General features: G+C 38.1%; 1 protein-coding gene across 1 annotated transcript in view; it reads right to left on the bottom strand.

Annotated features, from left to right (window-relative positions):
• The window catches only part of bbs2 (Bardet-Biedl syndrome 2), a 77,851-nt gene that overhangs the window by 3,663 nt on the left and 58,095 nt on the right, over nt 1–16,093 (bottom strand). Inside the window, exons 14-16 of the mRNA XM_060837829.1 lie at nt 14,075–14,206; nt 5,743–5,880; nt 1,536–1,648 (exon numbers count right to left, since the gene is read on the bottom strand). Of these exons, the coding sequence (XP_060693812.1) occupies nt 1,536–1,648; nt 5,743–5,880; nt 14,075–14,206 (383 nt within the window). The remainder of the gene's footprint in view (nt 1–1,535; nt 1,649–5,742; nt 5,881–14,074; nt 14,207–16,093) is intronic.

Here is a 16,093-nt window from a genome sequence, read left to right on the forward strand (position 1 = left end):
ATGGTAAACCATGGATAATTGAAACCACAAAAAGCGAATATTTGGATACAGGGGTTCTACTGTAATTCCAAAATAACAACTTAATACAGGATCAGTACATAACACTAAGTATTAATAGTTCAGTTTTCCAAATTAAACAACCATGGTCAAATTTAGAGAAATTTGAGCAGATTAGAGAGCCAACATAGATTTATAATAGGAAAATGATAGTGCACTAACCTAATCAATTTTTTGAGGAAATAATTAAAGCAGTAAACATGGCAATATTTATGGGTGTAACTTCTAAGAACTAACAGATGGCATTTTGGAAGGTTATGTATAAGCGAAAGTTCAGCCCTAATTAAATTGATGGTAAAGATTTGATCTGGCTAGGGATAATGGACATCATCTTGAACAGGAAGAATGCGAATAGTAGTGACTCCACATGCTGTGGCTTGAACTATTCAATATTTATCAGTTAGATAACACAACAAAACAACCATATACAAAAGGTGACCATGACACAAGGACTAACTGATCCAGATAAAATATAAAGATACAGAAGAATGGATTGAAAGAGTACACAAAGCTGTGACAGATGAATTTCAATAAAGATACGTTGTGGTCATCAATTTTGGATCAATAAAGAGTAGATTTGAGAATGTTTTAAAATGGTAAAATGTTAGGAACAATGGAGCGTCAAAAAGATTTAAAGAATCCACATACACACATCACAAAAAGGTTAAGTACTAAAAATAATTCAAGAATACTAATGGTTATTTTGACATTTGTGTTCACAAGGCCACACTTAATAAAGAGAGACAAGAAGCAATGGATACTGTCTCAATTAATAATGCTAAAGCTGAGATCAATGAGTACAAACTGCCTGAGATTTATCACAGCAAGGGGAACCAGTAGGACAAGGGAAGGTTGGTCAGTCAGGCAACAGGAACTTGCGTGGACAAGTTAGCCCAATAGCAACATCTTTAACTTCGAAAATCAGTGAAGCTTGATGGGCCAAATTAAACTTTCCTTTCTTGCAGGAGCTGTTTGTATGTTGCTATTCATGCACTCTTTTCAGGGTTACTGTACAGTAATCAGCAACATCAAACGTGATTGAATTTTCCCTTTGTCACAAGCCTAATAATATTGCAACCACATGTAATATGCCCAATGTTGCCCTCATGGACACCAGATAATTTAAAACAGACAAGATTTGGACCAGGACCATGTGGCCAAGCACTAAAATGATTGGTATATTTACCCATTGAACTAAGGATGCTTCAATAAGATTATTTCAGACAGTAAATCTATAACTTACTTTCTCACCCCCAATCATTCACCTGCAGTTGGTGATACAGAGAATTTCAAACTAGCTCATATTTCTAGGCAAGAGACAGAATTACTTCAAGGATTGAATACCATGATTTGCATCTAAAGATGTATCAGCACTTGGTCTTGTAATCGAGAGAAAAACTGTTCAGCTATGTTTGTTTATTTTTAACCCACTGTACCTTATTAAATAATCATTTACCATCATCATATCAGTTACTCACATGTCTCCCATTAGTCGTGCATCCTCTGCCTGGACCATCAAACTACGGACTAAGTTGGAATGATCGGCCATCTCAGCTGTGAGCTTTTGATGTACAGAATGGTAGTCATCCACCTGCCAGGATGGAGTCATACAAATCAGTACGTTGTGCAAGCCAATTCTCCCACCGGTTGGTCAACAGTTGTATTTCAGAGACTAAAAGGTATTGAAGATTGAATCAAAATAATATCAATAATTGAGTCATTATTGATTCTCCTAATCTGGCTTTTCCAACTCCCAGATGGGTAATAAAGTATACAAGGCAAACCCACATCATAGTCTTGAATATGGGAGTTTCTTTGTGCTTTGTATATATAAAAGGAAAATATATTCATAACCAATTTCTGAACTGACAGCACCAGGGAGCCAGGTTCGATTCCACTCTTGGTGACTGTGTGGGATTTGGACATTTTACCCCTGTCTTCGTGGGTGCTCTGGGTTCCTCCCACAGTCCAAAGATATGCAGGCTAAGCTCATACATGGCTTGGAAAAGGTGGACGCTAGGAAATTGTTTCCTTTAGGTGAGGAGACTAGGACCCGTGGACACAGCCTTAGAATTAGAGGGGATCAATTCAGAAGAGAAATGTGGAGACATTTCTTCAGCCAGAGAGTGGTGGGCCTGTGGAATTCATTGCCGCAGAGTGCACTGGAGGCCAGGACGCTAAATGTCTTCAAGGCAGAGATTGATAAATTCTTGATGTCACAAGGAATTAAGGGCTACGGGTAAGTGGAGTTGAAATGCCCATCAGCCACGATTGAATGGCGGAGTGGACTCGATGGGCCGAATGGCCTTACTTCCACTCCTATGTCTTATGGTCTTAAGTTTAGGTGGAGTGGCCAAGCTAAATTGCCCATAGTATCCAGAGATGTGTAGGTTTTGTGGATTAGCCATGGGAAGTGTTGGGCTACAGGGATAGGTTAAGTCTGGGTGGGATACTCTTCAGAGGGTCAATGTGAACTCATTGGGCTGAATGGCTTGCTTCCACACTGTAGGAATCATATGATTCTATTAACACCTCAGTTCTTACTACAAGTCAGGCATTAGGTGAGGATTAGCTGGGTTGAGGATATTTAGACTTTTTTCAATAAATAATATACTTTCATATGTAGCTTTCAGAGTGGGAGTAATTCATTATTACGGAAACAAATCCTGGAAGCAACTTCTGGTGGAAGGTCACATTGATACTTTGAACCACATTTCCCTTAAGAAGAGAAAGAACAGAACCTGTGAGAAATACTATTGTTGAAGAACATTTCAGCATTTACAGCTTCATTTCAACTTCTGTTACCTTTTCCTTTCTGTTTCCACCCTGCAGGCACTCTGCCTCTATTCCTGATGAAGAGCTTTTGCCCGAAACGTCGATTTTCCTGCTCCTCGGATGCTGCCTGAACTGCTGTGTTTTCCAGCACCAGTCTAATCTAGAATCTGGTTTCCAGCATCTGCAGCCCTTGTTTTTACCTATGTGGCTGAGGTGTACTGGACAAGACTACTAACTAGTGGGAGGCTAGTGAGATCTCTATGGCACAAAGCAGACATGTTCCCTCCAAAAACAAGAATGGTACTGCCAAATCTAGATCCCTGTGGTTGTCTATGACAATGCAAGGGAAGACTAAACACAAAAAAAAACTTATGACAGTCACAAAACCTCAACACTGCAGATGCCTAATGGAGGTGTAAAAACTATAGGGATCAAGTAAATAAAGGAATTAGGAAATCAAAGAAAGCGCATGAAAAAATATCAGAAAGCAAGATAAAGGAAAACCTAAAGATGTTTACCAGTATATAAAGAGCAAAAGAATAGTTAAGTAAAAAAGTGGGACCTATCATGATGAAAAAGGGAACTCAACTGAAGATGCAGAGCATATTTTTGTCTCTGTATTGACTAAGGGAAAGGATGATTGTAGATATATTAATCCTAGAGGAACCATATGGAACGTTGGACAAAATATCATAAAAAGCAAAGAAATGTTAGAGGAGTAGGAATCCCTGAAAGTGGATAAGTCACCAGTCCGGATGGATTGTTCCCTAGTAGATGCTCTTCTCTAGACACAGGCAAGGTGGTGGAGGGCTGGAGGAATAAAATTGTGTTTCTGTCATTTAAAACAGTATAAAGGAAACACAAAACAATCATACGCCAGTTAGTCTTTCTTTGGTGCTGGGAAAATTGTGACAGTCAATCTTGAGAGATCGGGTAAAATGTTACATAGGAAGGCATGGATTAGTCAGGGACACCATGCTTTGTTAAGGGAAGGTCATGCCTTATAAATTTGATTGAATTCTTTGAGGAAATGACAAGGAGGATCGATGAGGATAGTGCAGTGGATGTTGTCTACATGGGTTTTAATAAGGTATTTGACAAGATCCAAGATAAGAGATTGGTCAGAAAAAAAGCACATGGGATACAGGGTAATGTGTCGAATTGGATCCAAAGTTAATTTAATAACTTAAGCTGCCTTTGCTGAATGGAAAGCTGTTTCAAGTGGTATTCCACAGGGATTGATGTTGGGACCCTGCTGATTGTTTTATACATTAGTGATTTGGACTGGAATGTTGGAGGTGGGAACAATTAAGAAATTTGCAGGTGACACAATTGGACATGTCGTGGATAAATTAGAGGATATAGATGAAGTGGATGTGAATATATTGAGATGCGTAGATGAAGTGAGAGATCTTGGCATGCAAGTCTACAAGTCCTAAAAGGTAATAGTACTGACAGATATGGTTGTAAAGAAGTCATATGGAATGTTCTCTATCACTGGCAGAAGTACAGAATACAAAAGTAAGGAAATAATGATGAAACTGTATAAGACACTAGTGAGGCCACAACAGGAATAGTGTGTGCAGTTCTAGTCATCACATTACAGGAAGGATGTATTTGCTCTGGGGAGAGAGCAGCAAAGATTTACTAGAATGTTGCCAGGGCTGGAGAATTATAGCTACGAAGAGAGATTAGAGCGGTTGGGGTTCTTTCCCTTGGATTGGCGAAGGCCGAGGGGTGACATGATTGAAGTGTACAAAATTGTGACGGGTAGATGTAAAGTAGAAGAAGGAAACTGTTTCCCTTGGATCAGAGTTCAAATACTAATATCTAGATTCAAGCTATGTTGCAAATGGATTAGAGGGCAAGTGAGGAAAAACATTTATTACACAAGAGGTTGGTAGAGGAGACAGAGATCCTAAATTCTTTTAAAAACTACCTGGATCTCCAACTTAACTGCTGTAAGATGCAGGGTTATGGGTAGTGTGCAGGAAAGTTGGATTAAAAAGGGCATCTGGGTGTCTTTGGGTCAGCATGGACAAAAAAGGCTGAAAGGCCTGCTTCTGCGTTTATCATTTCTATGGTTCTAAAGTAGATGTAGAAATACATTTACAGTATTCTAGCCTGACACATATAATCTGTTTGTACTTGTTATTGAAACCAATAGGTTTTCACACAGACAAGTACAAGTGAGGAATGGAGAGCTACTTGTTCCAAAATTCAATCAATTACTCAATCTTTCAAATATTTGTGGTGTGTTGATGAATGCAAGTTACATGCTTTAGTTCCGCCACAGTAACTAAACAACCTTCATTACAACAACATAAACAACTGGAATTATAGGCAGAACTACCTATCAACTGCCAATCATACTGCATAGTTTAAAGCTAAGTATTACTATTTCAATAAAGCTTTACCATATTACATTTTACCTTATTTATATTTTAGCCTCAATTCAAATTATGGCCATTCCATCGACATGGATCATACACTTTATTTTAGAAAGGCCTCTAAGTAGCTTCAAAGGAAATCAATATTCATATAAACAACAAGTGGTATGCCCCTGAAAGTTCCTCTTAAAAATAGTTTTGACCACCTATTTATTACATTTAACTTTTCTTTCTGGATAAATAAACAAGTGCTACTGTGACTGTAATTTTCAGAAACTGCTAGTTCATGTTTAGAAAAATCTGTCACAAGTAACTGTTGTGAATGTAACAACTAAATTAGGGGATTGACAGACAAATAATTCAGCTGATCTGTTTGGTGCATTTTTAAAAAACTTCAGTTTAAATGAAAAAAAAATTTCCTAGTGAAATATTAACAAAGTGACCCATGATGTCAAATGCTCCTGATGATGTTGGTTGGCATGCCTGTATGTGGAAGTTAGTGGATAAACATTGCACCTACCTGAACAAGTATTTGACGCAGCTCTTCAAAATAAGCTGGGAAGTCTGCTTCCACCTGGAGATCTTCAATGGCCAAGAAAGATGCCATGGATTGGATAAGTTCACCAGCAAGGTCAATGTCCTCTGTTCTGATGGTGACCTGTTCATTGGAAACAAATGTCAAATCATCAAAAAGAGGCATCTTCCAAAATCAGGTAGGAAGGAACAAAGTCATGTCATTTCATGTAATCCCCCTTGCAATGACAGCACTCTCCAGTCCTCTGCCGGGAAGATCTGAAGCTTTGTCTCAGCAGCAGTAAAAAAAAATTAACAAGAATCAATTCCAAATGTTCACTAAAAAGTTAAAATGCAACAATAAGAAAGTTCACTCCTCCAAAGTTGCACTCTCAACCTAACGATTATAATCTCCCTGGTGAGATGAACAACTACAAATGAATTCTACAAGAGATCAAATCCCACTACAAGAGGCCAAAGATACAAGGAGGATCTCGTGTTAATAATAAAAATTATAATGTTCAGCCTTGACTAGATGTATCAATCCCATCTTGAGGAGTGGCCAGTATGAATCTGAACACTTTCATACAATATTCCTTCTCCACAACGTATTTATTCTGTTTGCCTTCAAACTAGATCTTATTTAAACATTGACCCGATTCTTACAAGTGAATTCATAAGACACTAATTAATCTTCAGAGGAGTTTATTTTACACAGAATACTGTAGCATAGAAGGAGGCCATTTAGCTTATTGTGCTTGCTTTGTGATGGACTCCTGCAATTTACATCCTTTAATTATTTGTCTTATTTCCTTTTGAAAGTTGTTATTGAATCTGTTTTCACATCATTTGTATTACAATTTTCCCAGCATTACTGCAAGAGAATTGACAATTCTCTTGTATGCTTCCTTTAACCCTCTCTGCTTCAATATGTACAAATTTACTCCTCTGTACAGCAAAATAAATCTCCAGTTCTGCGAGGGAGAGGAGAAAGTGTGGGAATGCAACAATTGTAGGAGGAATAGATAGTCACTTCTATGGTTGCAAACGAGACTGTAGGATGCTATGTTCCTTCCCTTGGGGTACAGTCAAGGATGTCTCAGAGCTGCTAAAAAACATTCTGGAAGGGAAGTGTGAACAATCAGGGGTTGCAGTACCAATGACTTAAATTTAAAAAAAGAGGTGAGGTCCTAAAAACAGAATATGAGGAGTTAAGAAGTAATTTGAAAGATAGGTCATCAAAGGTAATGATCAGATTCCTGAGACATTGGAAACGAAAACAAAGTTGCTGCAAAAACTCAGCAGGGCTGGCAGCATTTGTGAAGAGGAATCAAATGTTTCAAGTTCTTCCTCAGATCACCAGGCCTGAAACATTAATTTTGATTTCTCTTCACAGATGCTGTCACATCTGCTTAGCTTTTCCAACAACTTCTGTTTTGTTTCTGACTTACAACATCTGCAGTTCTTTTGTTTTTTATCTTAGGACATTGCAACTGGTTCTGGGCAAGGTACAGTACAAACTAGAAGCCAGTACAAACTGGACAGTCACATGTGTGCAGGATGGGAACTGAAATCCTAGGGCAAGTATTTGTTAATGTGGGTGCGGCAGGTTGAAGCTAAATTAGTGAAGGGATGTGAAAACCTAAGCAGGGTGACAAAACAAAGAGAAACAAAGACAACAATAAAATGGAAAACGGTAGATAGGTAAATCAAGGGTGTGAGGAAAATAGGGCCACAATACAAAAAGTTAAGATGATTAAAAATGCAAAAAGACAATTCTGCATCTTAACACACAAAGCATTCAGAATAAGCAGATGAATTGACAGGGCAAATCCATGTAAATGGAGTGATCTTCTAGCCATTATAGAAGCATAGATATAAGATCAAAATTGGAAACTCAACATGCAGGAATATTTGACCTTTTGGAAAGAGGGGAGGGAAAGAAAAGGTGATGTGGTAACACTGTTGACATGAAATTAGGATAGTTGATAGAGATGATCTAGGCTTGGATGATGTTGAGTCCATTTGGATGGAGGTAAATTACAGCAAGGGAAGAAACCACCTATAGACCTTCAAACAGTGCCCACACTGTAGGAAAGGGTGTAAATCAACAACTAATCAGGGCATGTAAGAAGAATACAGCAATAGTTATGGGGAATTTTAATCTTCATGTTGATTGGAAGGGTAGATAGGACAACAAATTCACAGCACATTAAGGATGGTTGCCTCGTGCAATAGGTCATAGAGTCAACCAAGGAAGAGGCTATCTTGAATCTGGTAATGGGTAATGATGCAGTTTAATAAATGACCTGACAATAAAAGGTATCCTAAGAAGTAGTGATCATAACATGGGGCGGCATGGTGGCTCAGTGGCTAGCACTGCTGCCTCACAGCACCAGAGACTCTGGTTCGATTCCTGCCTCGGGCAACTGTATGGATTTTGCACATTCCTCCCTTGTCTGTGTGGGTTTCTTCCGGGTGCTCCAGTTTCCTCCCACGATCCAAAGATGTGCAGATCAGGTGTACTGGCCATGTTAAATTAACCATAGTGTTAGGTGCATTAGTTAGGGGTAAATATAGGAAAGGGAGTGGTTCATGGGTGGGTTACTCTTCGGAGGGTCAGTGTGGACTTGTTGGGCCAAAGGGCCTGTTTCCATATTGTATGGAATCTAATCTAATCAATAATATGATAGAATATAAAATGAGTAACTGGGTTTGAAACAAATAATTAAATAAAGGGAATTACAATGAAATGAGGATAAGAGTTATCTAAAGTGGACTGGACAGATACCGGAATGACAATAAGCAAGCAGTGGCAGATAAGGAGGTAATTCCTGATTTTCAGCAAAAATATATCCCTCTAACAGAGGGATAATCCAACCAAGTCGAACCAAGGAAGTTAAGAAGAGTATAAAGTGGAATGAAAAAAACATCGGGGGCAAAAGTCAGTGACAGCCCTAAAAATTGGGATAAATTCAGAAGCTGCCAAACGAAGACTAAAAGGATAGTAAAGACATAAAATAAATTATGAAGGCAAACTAATGAGTATTAACAATAAGAGCTTCTTTAAATCCATAAAAATATATTTTTAAGCGGAAGAGAAATGTCAAAGTGAACATTAGGCCCTTAGAACATGAATCTGGAGAGATCGTTTTGGGGAACAAGGAAATAGTAGAGGAGTTTAAAAGTTATTTTGCACCAGTTTTTACAGTTGAAGATACTTCAAACATCCCACTAATACTAAAGAATATGGGAGAAATTACATACCATCACCATAGAAGTCGTATTCAAACAAACTAATGGATCTAAAGACAGAGAAGCTCCCTGGCCCTTATAACATGCATCCTAGGATCCTAAATTAAGCAGCTACAGATCCAGTAGATGCATTGATTGTCATTTTCTAAAAATATTTGGATTCTGATAAGTACTAGAAAATTGGAAAACTACCAATGTGACACCATGTTTCAAAAAGGGAGGCTCAGTAAGTAACTATTAGTAAGTAGACTGATTAGACTAACATCTACTATTGATAAAAGTGTTGGAATCAATTATTAAGGAAGCACTGGTAACATATTTGGAAAAAATATAATCTAATCAAGCAGTGTCATGAAAGGGAAATCATGTCTAATATTCAAGTTTTTTGAGGAAGTCTCATTCAGAATAGATAGAAGGGAACCAGCAAGTGTGGTGTATTTGGATTTCCAGAAGGTACTTGACAATGTCTTTACCGAAAGGTTAAGTCATAGAATAACACTCCATGGTATTGGGGGAACTATATTAATGTGGATAGAGAATTAGCTAATGGACATAAAAGAGGAGATATGGAGTCCTCTTCTAGGTTGGCAACATTAAACTGTTGGTGGGGTGGAAGAGGTACACAGGATCAGTGCTGGGACCACAACTGTTTGCAATATATATCAATGACTTAGTGGAAAAAAGCACAGGTAACTGTAGTCAAATTTGTAGACAACACATAAAGAGGGAAGGCAGGTTGTGGCTGAGATACAACAGTTTAAAAGATACTGAGAGGTTAAGAAAGTGAGTAAAAGTTGGCAATGGAGTATAATGTGGAAAAATGTGATGTTCAGTTTGGAAGGGAGAACAAAAGAACAGAATACTATTTAAATGAAGAAAAACTGCAAAAAGCTGCAACACAAAGGGATTTGGATGTATTTGTGCATGAATACAGAAAGTTAGTATGCATGTGCAGCAGGTAATCAAGAAGGCTAATGGAATGTTGGCCCTTATTTCAAGGGGATTGGAGGATTACTGTAGGGATGTCTTATCACAACTTTACCAGATGCTGGTGAGACTACATCTGGAGCACTCTGAGCAATTTTTATCTTTTCCAGGAAAAATGTTATTTCATTGGAGGTTGTTCAGAGAAGATTTACAAGGATGATCTCCATATTGAGGGATTATCTTATGAGCAAAAGCTAAGTTTCAAGTAAAGGGAGGTGGTCTCATTAAAACATAAGATTCATAAGGGTTTGACAGAGTGAATACTGTTAGGATATTCCCCTTCCATCGAGAGTCTAGAAGTAGTGGGCATAGTCTTAGAATAACGAATCAAAAATTTAAACTGGAAGGTCACCAGATTAAGCTCAGCAAACTTTGGTGAATTAACCTGCCACAGGGACCCAAGTGCATGCTAAAACTGAGCTTCAACATAGACAAGATAAATTTAGTTAAGTTCCTCAATCCTGACCTTTATTTTGAGGTATTCATTTGCATGGACAGGGTCAAACACATGTTCATTGCGATGCCCTGTGAAGAAGCATAGCCATCAAAACTAACAGCCTAGTTCACACTTTGGCAAAGTCTCAGAAAGCATCAGACAACTGAAGATGTCTTCCAGAGAAGAAGCTGGGAGAAAAATGAGAGAGACCAGGAAAAGTTTTTAAAAAAGAGACATGGCTTATGGTCCCTCTCAATCTGTCTTTCTTAAGTAAGTCGGTAAATTATGTAAGCTTATCCTTGTAAGTGAGCAGGCTAAATCCTGGGATCATTCCTGCTGATTTTCCTAATGTAGCAATCTACATTTAAAGGTATGGCGCGTAAATTCACATGCAATGATCCAAGTGTAGCTTTATTATTGAGTTTTACAATGTTAAGATAAGTTAATTCCTTTTGTTATCAAATAACATTACCTGTAGTGCGTAACAACTAGGTTGCTGGTAGGCACAGTGATAATAAAAATATCTGACTTACAAAATGAATCTTGATTGTTTCTCGAAGAATATGAATATTTGAAGCAGTGCAAGAGAGTAAAGTTGACAAATTACAGATTTTTCAAAACCTAATGAATGCAGCAAATGCAGACAAGTAAATAATGGTGTCATATTTGCCTTTGAAATTGATACCACTTCTTGACTGACTGTTGGACAGAATAGACTGGACAGCTTCAATCAATGTTCAATAATTGCAACTGGTTCACAATGTAAAGATTGAGAAAAATCATTCAAGAGCTTCACAAGTGTCATAAAAAGGAAAGGATTCACATTATGGCATATAAATTCTCAACAGGGTAATGGATTTTGTCTGTATTATGGTGTAAATGCTAGTTTTCTTGCTGTCGATGATTATCCTTTTTCTCTCATTCTCATCCCACTAGTCATGTTGGAATAAACAGCTCCTTAATAACAGAAAATGTTTGCAAGCAGAACAAAGTGACAGCCCGCAATGGACCGATAAGCATAAAAGTATCAATGTGCTGAAGGACCCTTGGGAAAAAAAATTGCAAGAATAATTGGTAAAAGATTGTTTAGAGTTTGATTTGAAGTAACTCATTATCCTGAATATAATGTTGATAAAAGTTAGGCCGTTCACTTTGGGAGCAAAAACAGAAAGGTGTATTATTTTCTGAATGACTAAAAATTGAGAGGGGGACACAGGCAATGAGATCTGGACGTCCTTGTACACCAGTCACTGAAGGGAAGCATGCAGGTGCAGCAGGCAGGCAAAAAGGCAAATGATGTTGACCTTCATCTCAAGAGGATTTGGGTACAGCAGCAGTGATGTCTTGCTGCAATTATATTGTAATACCATGTGTACTTTTGGTCTCCCTTTTATGTCGGTGAATGTTCTTGCTGTAGAGGGACTGAAGCAAAAGGTTTACCAGTTTGAATGTGGGAATGCAGGATGGATGCACAAAGAGAGGTTGAATCGGTTAGAATTACATTCACTAGCATTCAGTAGAATAAGGAGGAATCTCACAAAAAAGTATAAAATTCTAATAAGACGAGATAGGCTAGATTCAGGAAGAATGTTCCTGATGACAGGGAAGTCCAGGATCAGGGGGTCATGGTCTAAGGATATAGGTAAACCATTTAGAACTGCGATAAAGAGAAATTTCTTTTCAGAGAACAGTGAGGCTGTAGAATTCGCTACCACAGAAAGCAGTAAGGCCAAGACATTGGATGGTTTGAAGAAGTAGTTGGAAAAAGCACTTGGGGCTAAAGGGATCAAAGGATATGGAGAAAAAGCAGGAACAGGTTGTCGAGTTGGATGATGAACCATGATCATAATAAATGGTGGAGTAGGCTTGAATGACCAAATGGTCTAAACCTGCTCCAGTTTTCAATGTTTCGATGAAACACTTATGATTTATAAGCGAATACTGACATTAACATTTACAGTTGAAACCTCAACTACTCCTTTAAGCACATTTGATGATTTCTGCAAAAAAAAAGCTTTGAATTTAAATAACACTGATAGGATAAGAAAGATAGAGAACTTTTCCTATAGAGAGATTTTTCTCTAAATCCTTTGAGGTCATGAGTAAGTTCACAAGAGTTAACTTTTCCAAATAAAGAAAATTAAAAACTTGCATTAATGTGGTATCTTTCATAACCTTATGACATGTAATGGCACTTTACAATAATTTTTTTTCTCTCTAATGTATACTTTCAAAATATAGTCCCTCTTGTAATGTAAAGAAACATGGCATGCAATCAGCAACAAAAAAATTAGCAGAGCACATGCATTTATTCAAATGCTCTGCAGAATTTTTTACATACTCACTGACATATCAGTCTAGATTATATATTTGATACTTTAAGAGTGAACTGTAAACCCACAAACTTCTGGTTACATGCTCCCCACAAACTGAGGGCTCCTCATATTTTGGAATAAACACACTTCTACGACACTCCGTCCTGAGTAACTGAAATAGCGGATAGATTTTACCATTCCAAAAACAATTCTTTGAATTGGGCAGTATTGAACTCCAGGCAGAAAACTGACACATGATCATAGCATTGCCCACCCTCCTTTTCTAATCAAAAGAATGCCATGTTGGACAACACTAATGAAGAAAGCTGGACAACCTACATAAATCTAGACCTCGGGAGTGTGGTGCTGGAAAAGCATAGCAGGTCAAGCAACATCCGAAGAGCAGGAGAATTCTCGGATGCTGATTTACCTACTGTGCTTTTTTAGCACCACACTCTCGACTCTGATCTCCAGCATCTTCAGTCCTCACTTTCTCCTAATAAATTTAGACCTGTTGTGAGGAGTTATATAAACATTTCATAGGATTTTGTGATTTACATGCAGCAAAGAAATAGGTCATTTTTTAACCCAATCAATCCATGCTGGTGTGAAACCACAGTTCTAGGCTCCTCATCCATTCTCACCTAAACATCACTGACAGTTATAGCAAACAACAATTATGGGGAGGTTTTCCTGTATAAAGCCTATTTAGCAGTGAAGAAGAGTAGCATGTTATATTGATCAGAGAATCAAGGCTGGCTGAAAAGGGACCCTGAAAAGAGATTTCCTTTCCTGTCAATAGGAAATCTAATAGCATCTCAGCAACAGTCAAGCTATGTGTACAGTTCTGGGGAGTCAAAAGAGATAAACACTATAAGCTGTTGAGACTCATCAAAACAGCACCAGAGGTTATAAATTACAATTAATTGGAGACAATTCAGATACTTAGGTGATCTTCAAATGGTGCAATGATTAGATAAAATAACATTTAATAATGGTTCTTAAAATTCTTTAAAAACGTAACGGCATAACTAAGAGAAGACTACCTTCTCTGATAGGTAAGCCAATTAGGAAGATTGTTACTATAAAACTACACCAAGGAAATTAAGTCAGCATAATGTTTTGTCACAAGATACAAGTGAAGCAAACACCATTGCACCTTTTAAGAGACAAATAGACATTTGAAGTTGAGGAAGACATGAAACTGTGGAGCAAAACAAAGCTGTGACACTAGTTTGGTTTACTCTAGCATGACAGTCCACAAACATGATGGTCACAGTGGCATTCTTCTCTGTTGTGAACTTCTACAGGTCTACGGTATTGTTTGTCAAATAAATTTATCTTACCTCTCCACTTGCATTCATTTTAATCCTCAGCTGTCCACCATCTCTTAGAGATATGAAACAGATATCCAATGGCATGCTGGGACATTCAATATCTTCAGGTACGAGAAAGTTCTGATTCATCCACATCACAACCTGTAAAGAGCATAGCAAATGAGACAGAGGAGTAAGCATAACCAGACAGCTCTCAACATATCACAGAAGAAATACATGCTCAGTAACCATAATCAGGTTCATAAAGATTAAAGAGGAAGTGTTAATTCAGCATCAACCAGCTCTCAACACACATCTAAAACCACTATAACAGACACCTATGTATCATCATTCAGCCATCTGCTTAATTTTAATTTTGTCTTGAAGATTTTTTTTTATTCATTCATAGGATATTGGTGTTGCTGGCTGGGCAAGCATTTATTGTCCACCCCTAGCTGCCCAGATTGCAATTTAAGGCCAACAACATTGCTGTGGATCTGGAATCACATGTCGACCATACTGGATAAGGATGGCAAATTTTCTTTCCTAAAGTGATCTAGATAGATTTATACAACAATTGACAGTGATTGCCACTGGCTAGATTTTTTTTTATCAAATTCAAACTTCACCAGCGACCATACTGAAATTCAAACTCGTTCCATCAGAATTTTTTTTTTACATTAGATTACTTACACTGTGGAACAGCCTTTCGGCCCAACAAGTCCACACCGATCATCCGAAGAGCAACCCACCCAGACCCATTCCCCTACATTTACCCCATCACCTAACACTATGGGCAATTTAGCATGGTCAATTCACCTAGCCTGCACATTTTTGGACTGTGGGAGGAAACCAGAGCACACGAAGGAAAGCCACGCAGACATGGGGAGAATGTGCAAACTCCACACAGACAATCGCCTGAGGCGGGAACTGAACCCCGGTCTCTGGCACTGTGAGGCAATAGTGCTAAACACTGTGGGCTTCGGATTACTATTCCAGTGGCATTACCACTAAGCCACTGCCTCCCCAAATAAAACTAAAGTACCAGACAGGTGCACTTAACTGAATTTAACAGGCACCCCAGTAGCTGGTTTGCTGACGACAGTGGGCATTAAATTCAGAGTGATAGTCCTGTTGCTTACCCAAAGCCCAAGGCTTCAGTATTTTAATTAAGTGGGCATGAAGGTGATACCAAGGTGGCCAATGGAATGGTTTAAAGATTCCCTGAAAGCGAACTTAAAGAACATTGGTTTTGAGTTAAGTGGCCAGGAAGAGTGTTCATCATGCTATTCATGATGGTGAGCCCATATGACCAAGGTACAGCTAGCTTTAAAGTAGGCAGATGATGAAAGCCAAAGATGGAAGAGTGAGAAGAAAGCTAAAGAAGTCATGCAACTACTCATCAACCACAAATCGATCAAAGGACTGATCAATAACTGACTTTTGATATAATTTTGGAATTTTTTAAAGAGCTGTTTCTCACTTAGTGTCTTATTTTCCCTTTTCCACTTCCTTGATTTATCATTGCCTTCACTATTATTTTTGCAGCCTTTCTATCTTTCTGTTCCTGTTTCATGCTCTCTGTGGCAAACATCCTTCTTCTTCCAAGATTGACTGTCACTGAGAGAAACGTGTTTCAAAGAATAAGGTTACATGAAATGGTGGCCACTACAGAGAGGTGACTATAATTAGCTAAATATTACAGTACATTCTACCTATTAGATGTTATCTTTTCCTATTATTTAATAGCTATCTTATATTTAAATTTATTAATTCACATGGAAACATTTCTCCTAACAAACCTCAAAGATCTCCATCAGGTACTCCCTCTTCTTTAGTCAGCAAAAGCATTACAGTGTGTTCAGCCTTTCCTGATAAGTATATGCATTCAGCTTTGGCATTGTCCTCATGAATTTGTTTTCTATGTTCTCTTGGTCCTTTATATACATTTAAAAATATAGAAGTAAGAATTGTTCACAATATTCATAGAATCCCTACAGTGTGGAAGCAGGCTATTTGGCCCATCAAGTCTACACCGACCCTCTGAAG

Source organism: Hemiscyllium ocellatum, chromosome 17 (assembly GCF_020745735.1).
Source record: "Hemiscyllium ocellatum isolate sHemOce1 chromosome 17, sHemOce1.pat.X.cur, whole genome shotgun sequence".
Taxonomy (NCBI): Eukaryota; Metazoa; Chordata; class Chondrichthyes; order Orectolobiformes; family Hemiscylliidae; genus Hemiscyllium; species Hemiscyllium ocellatum.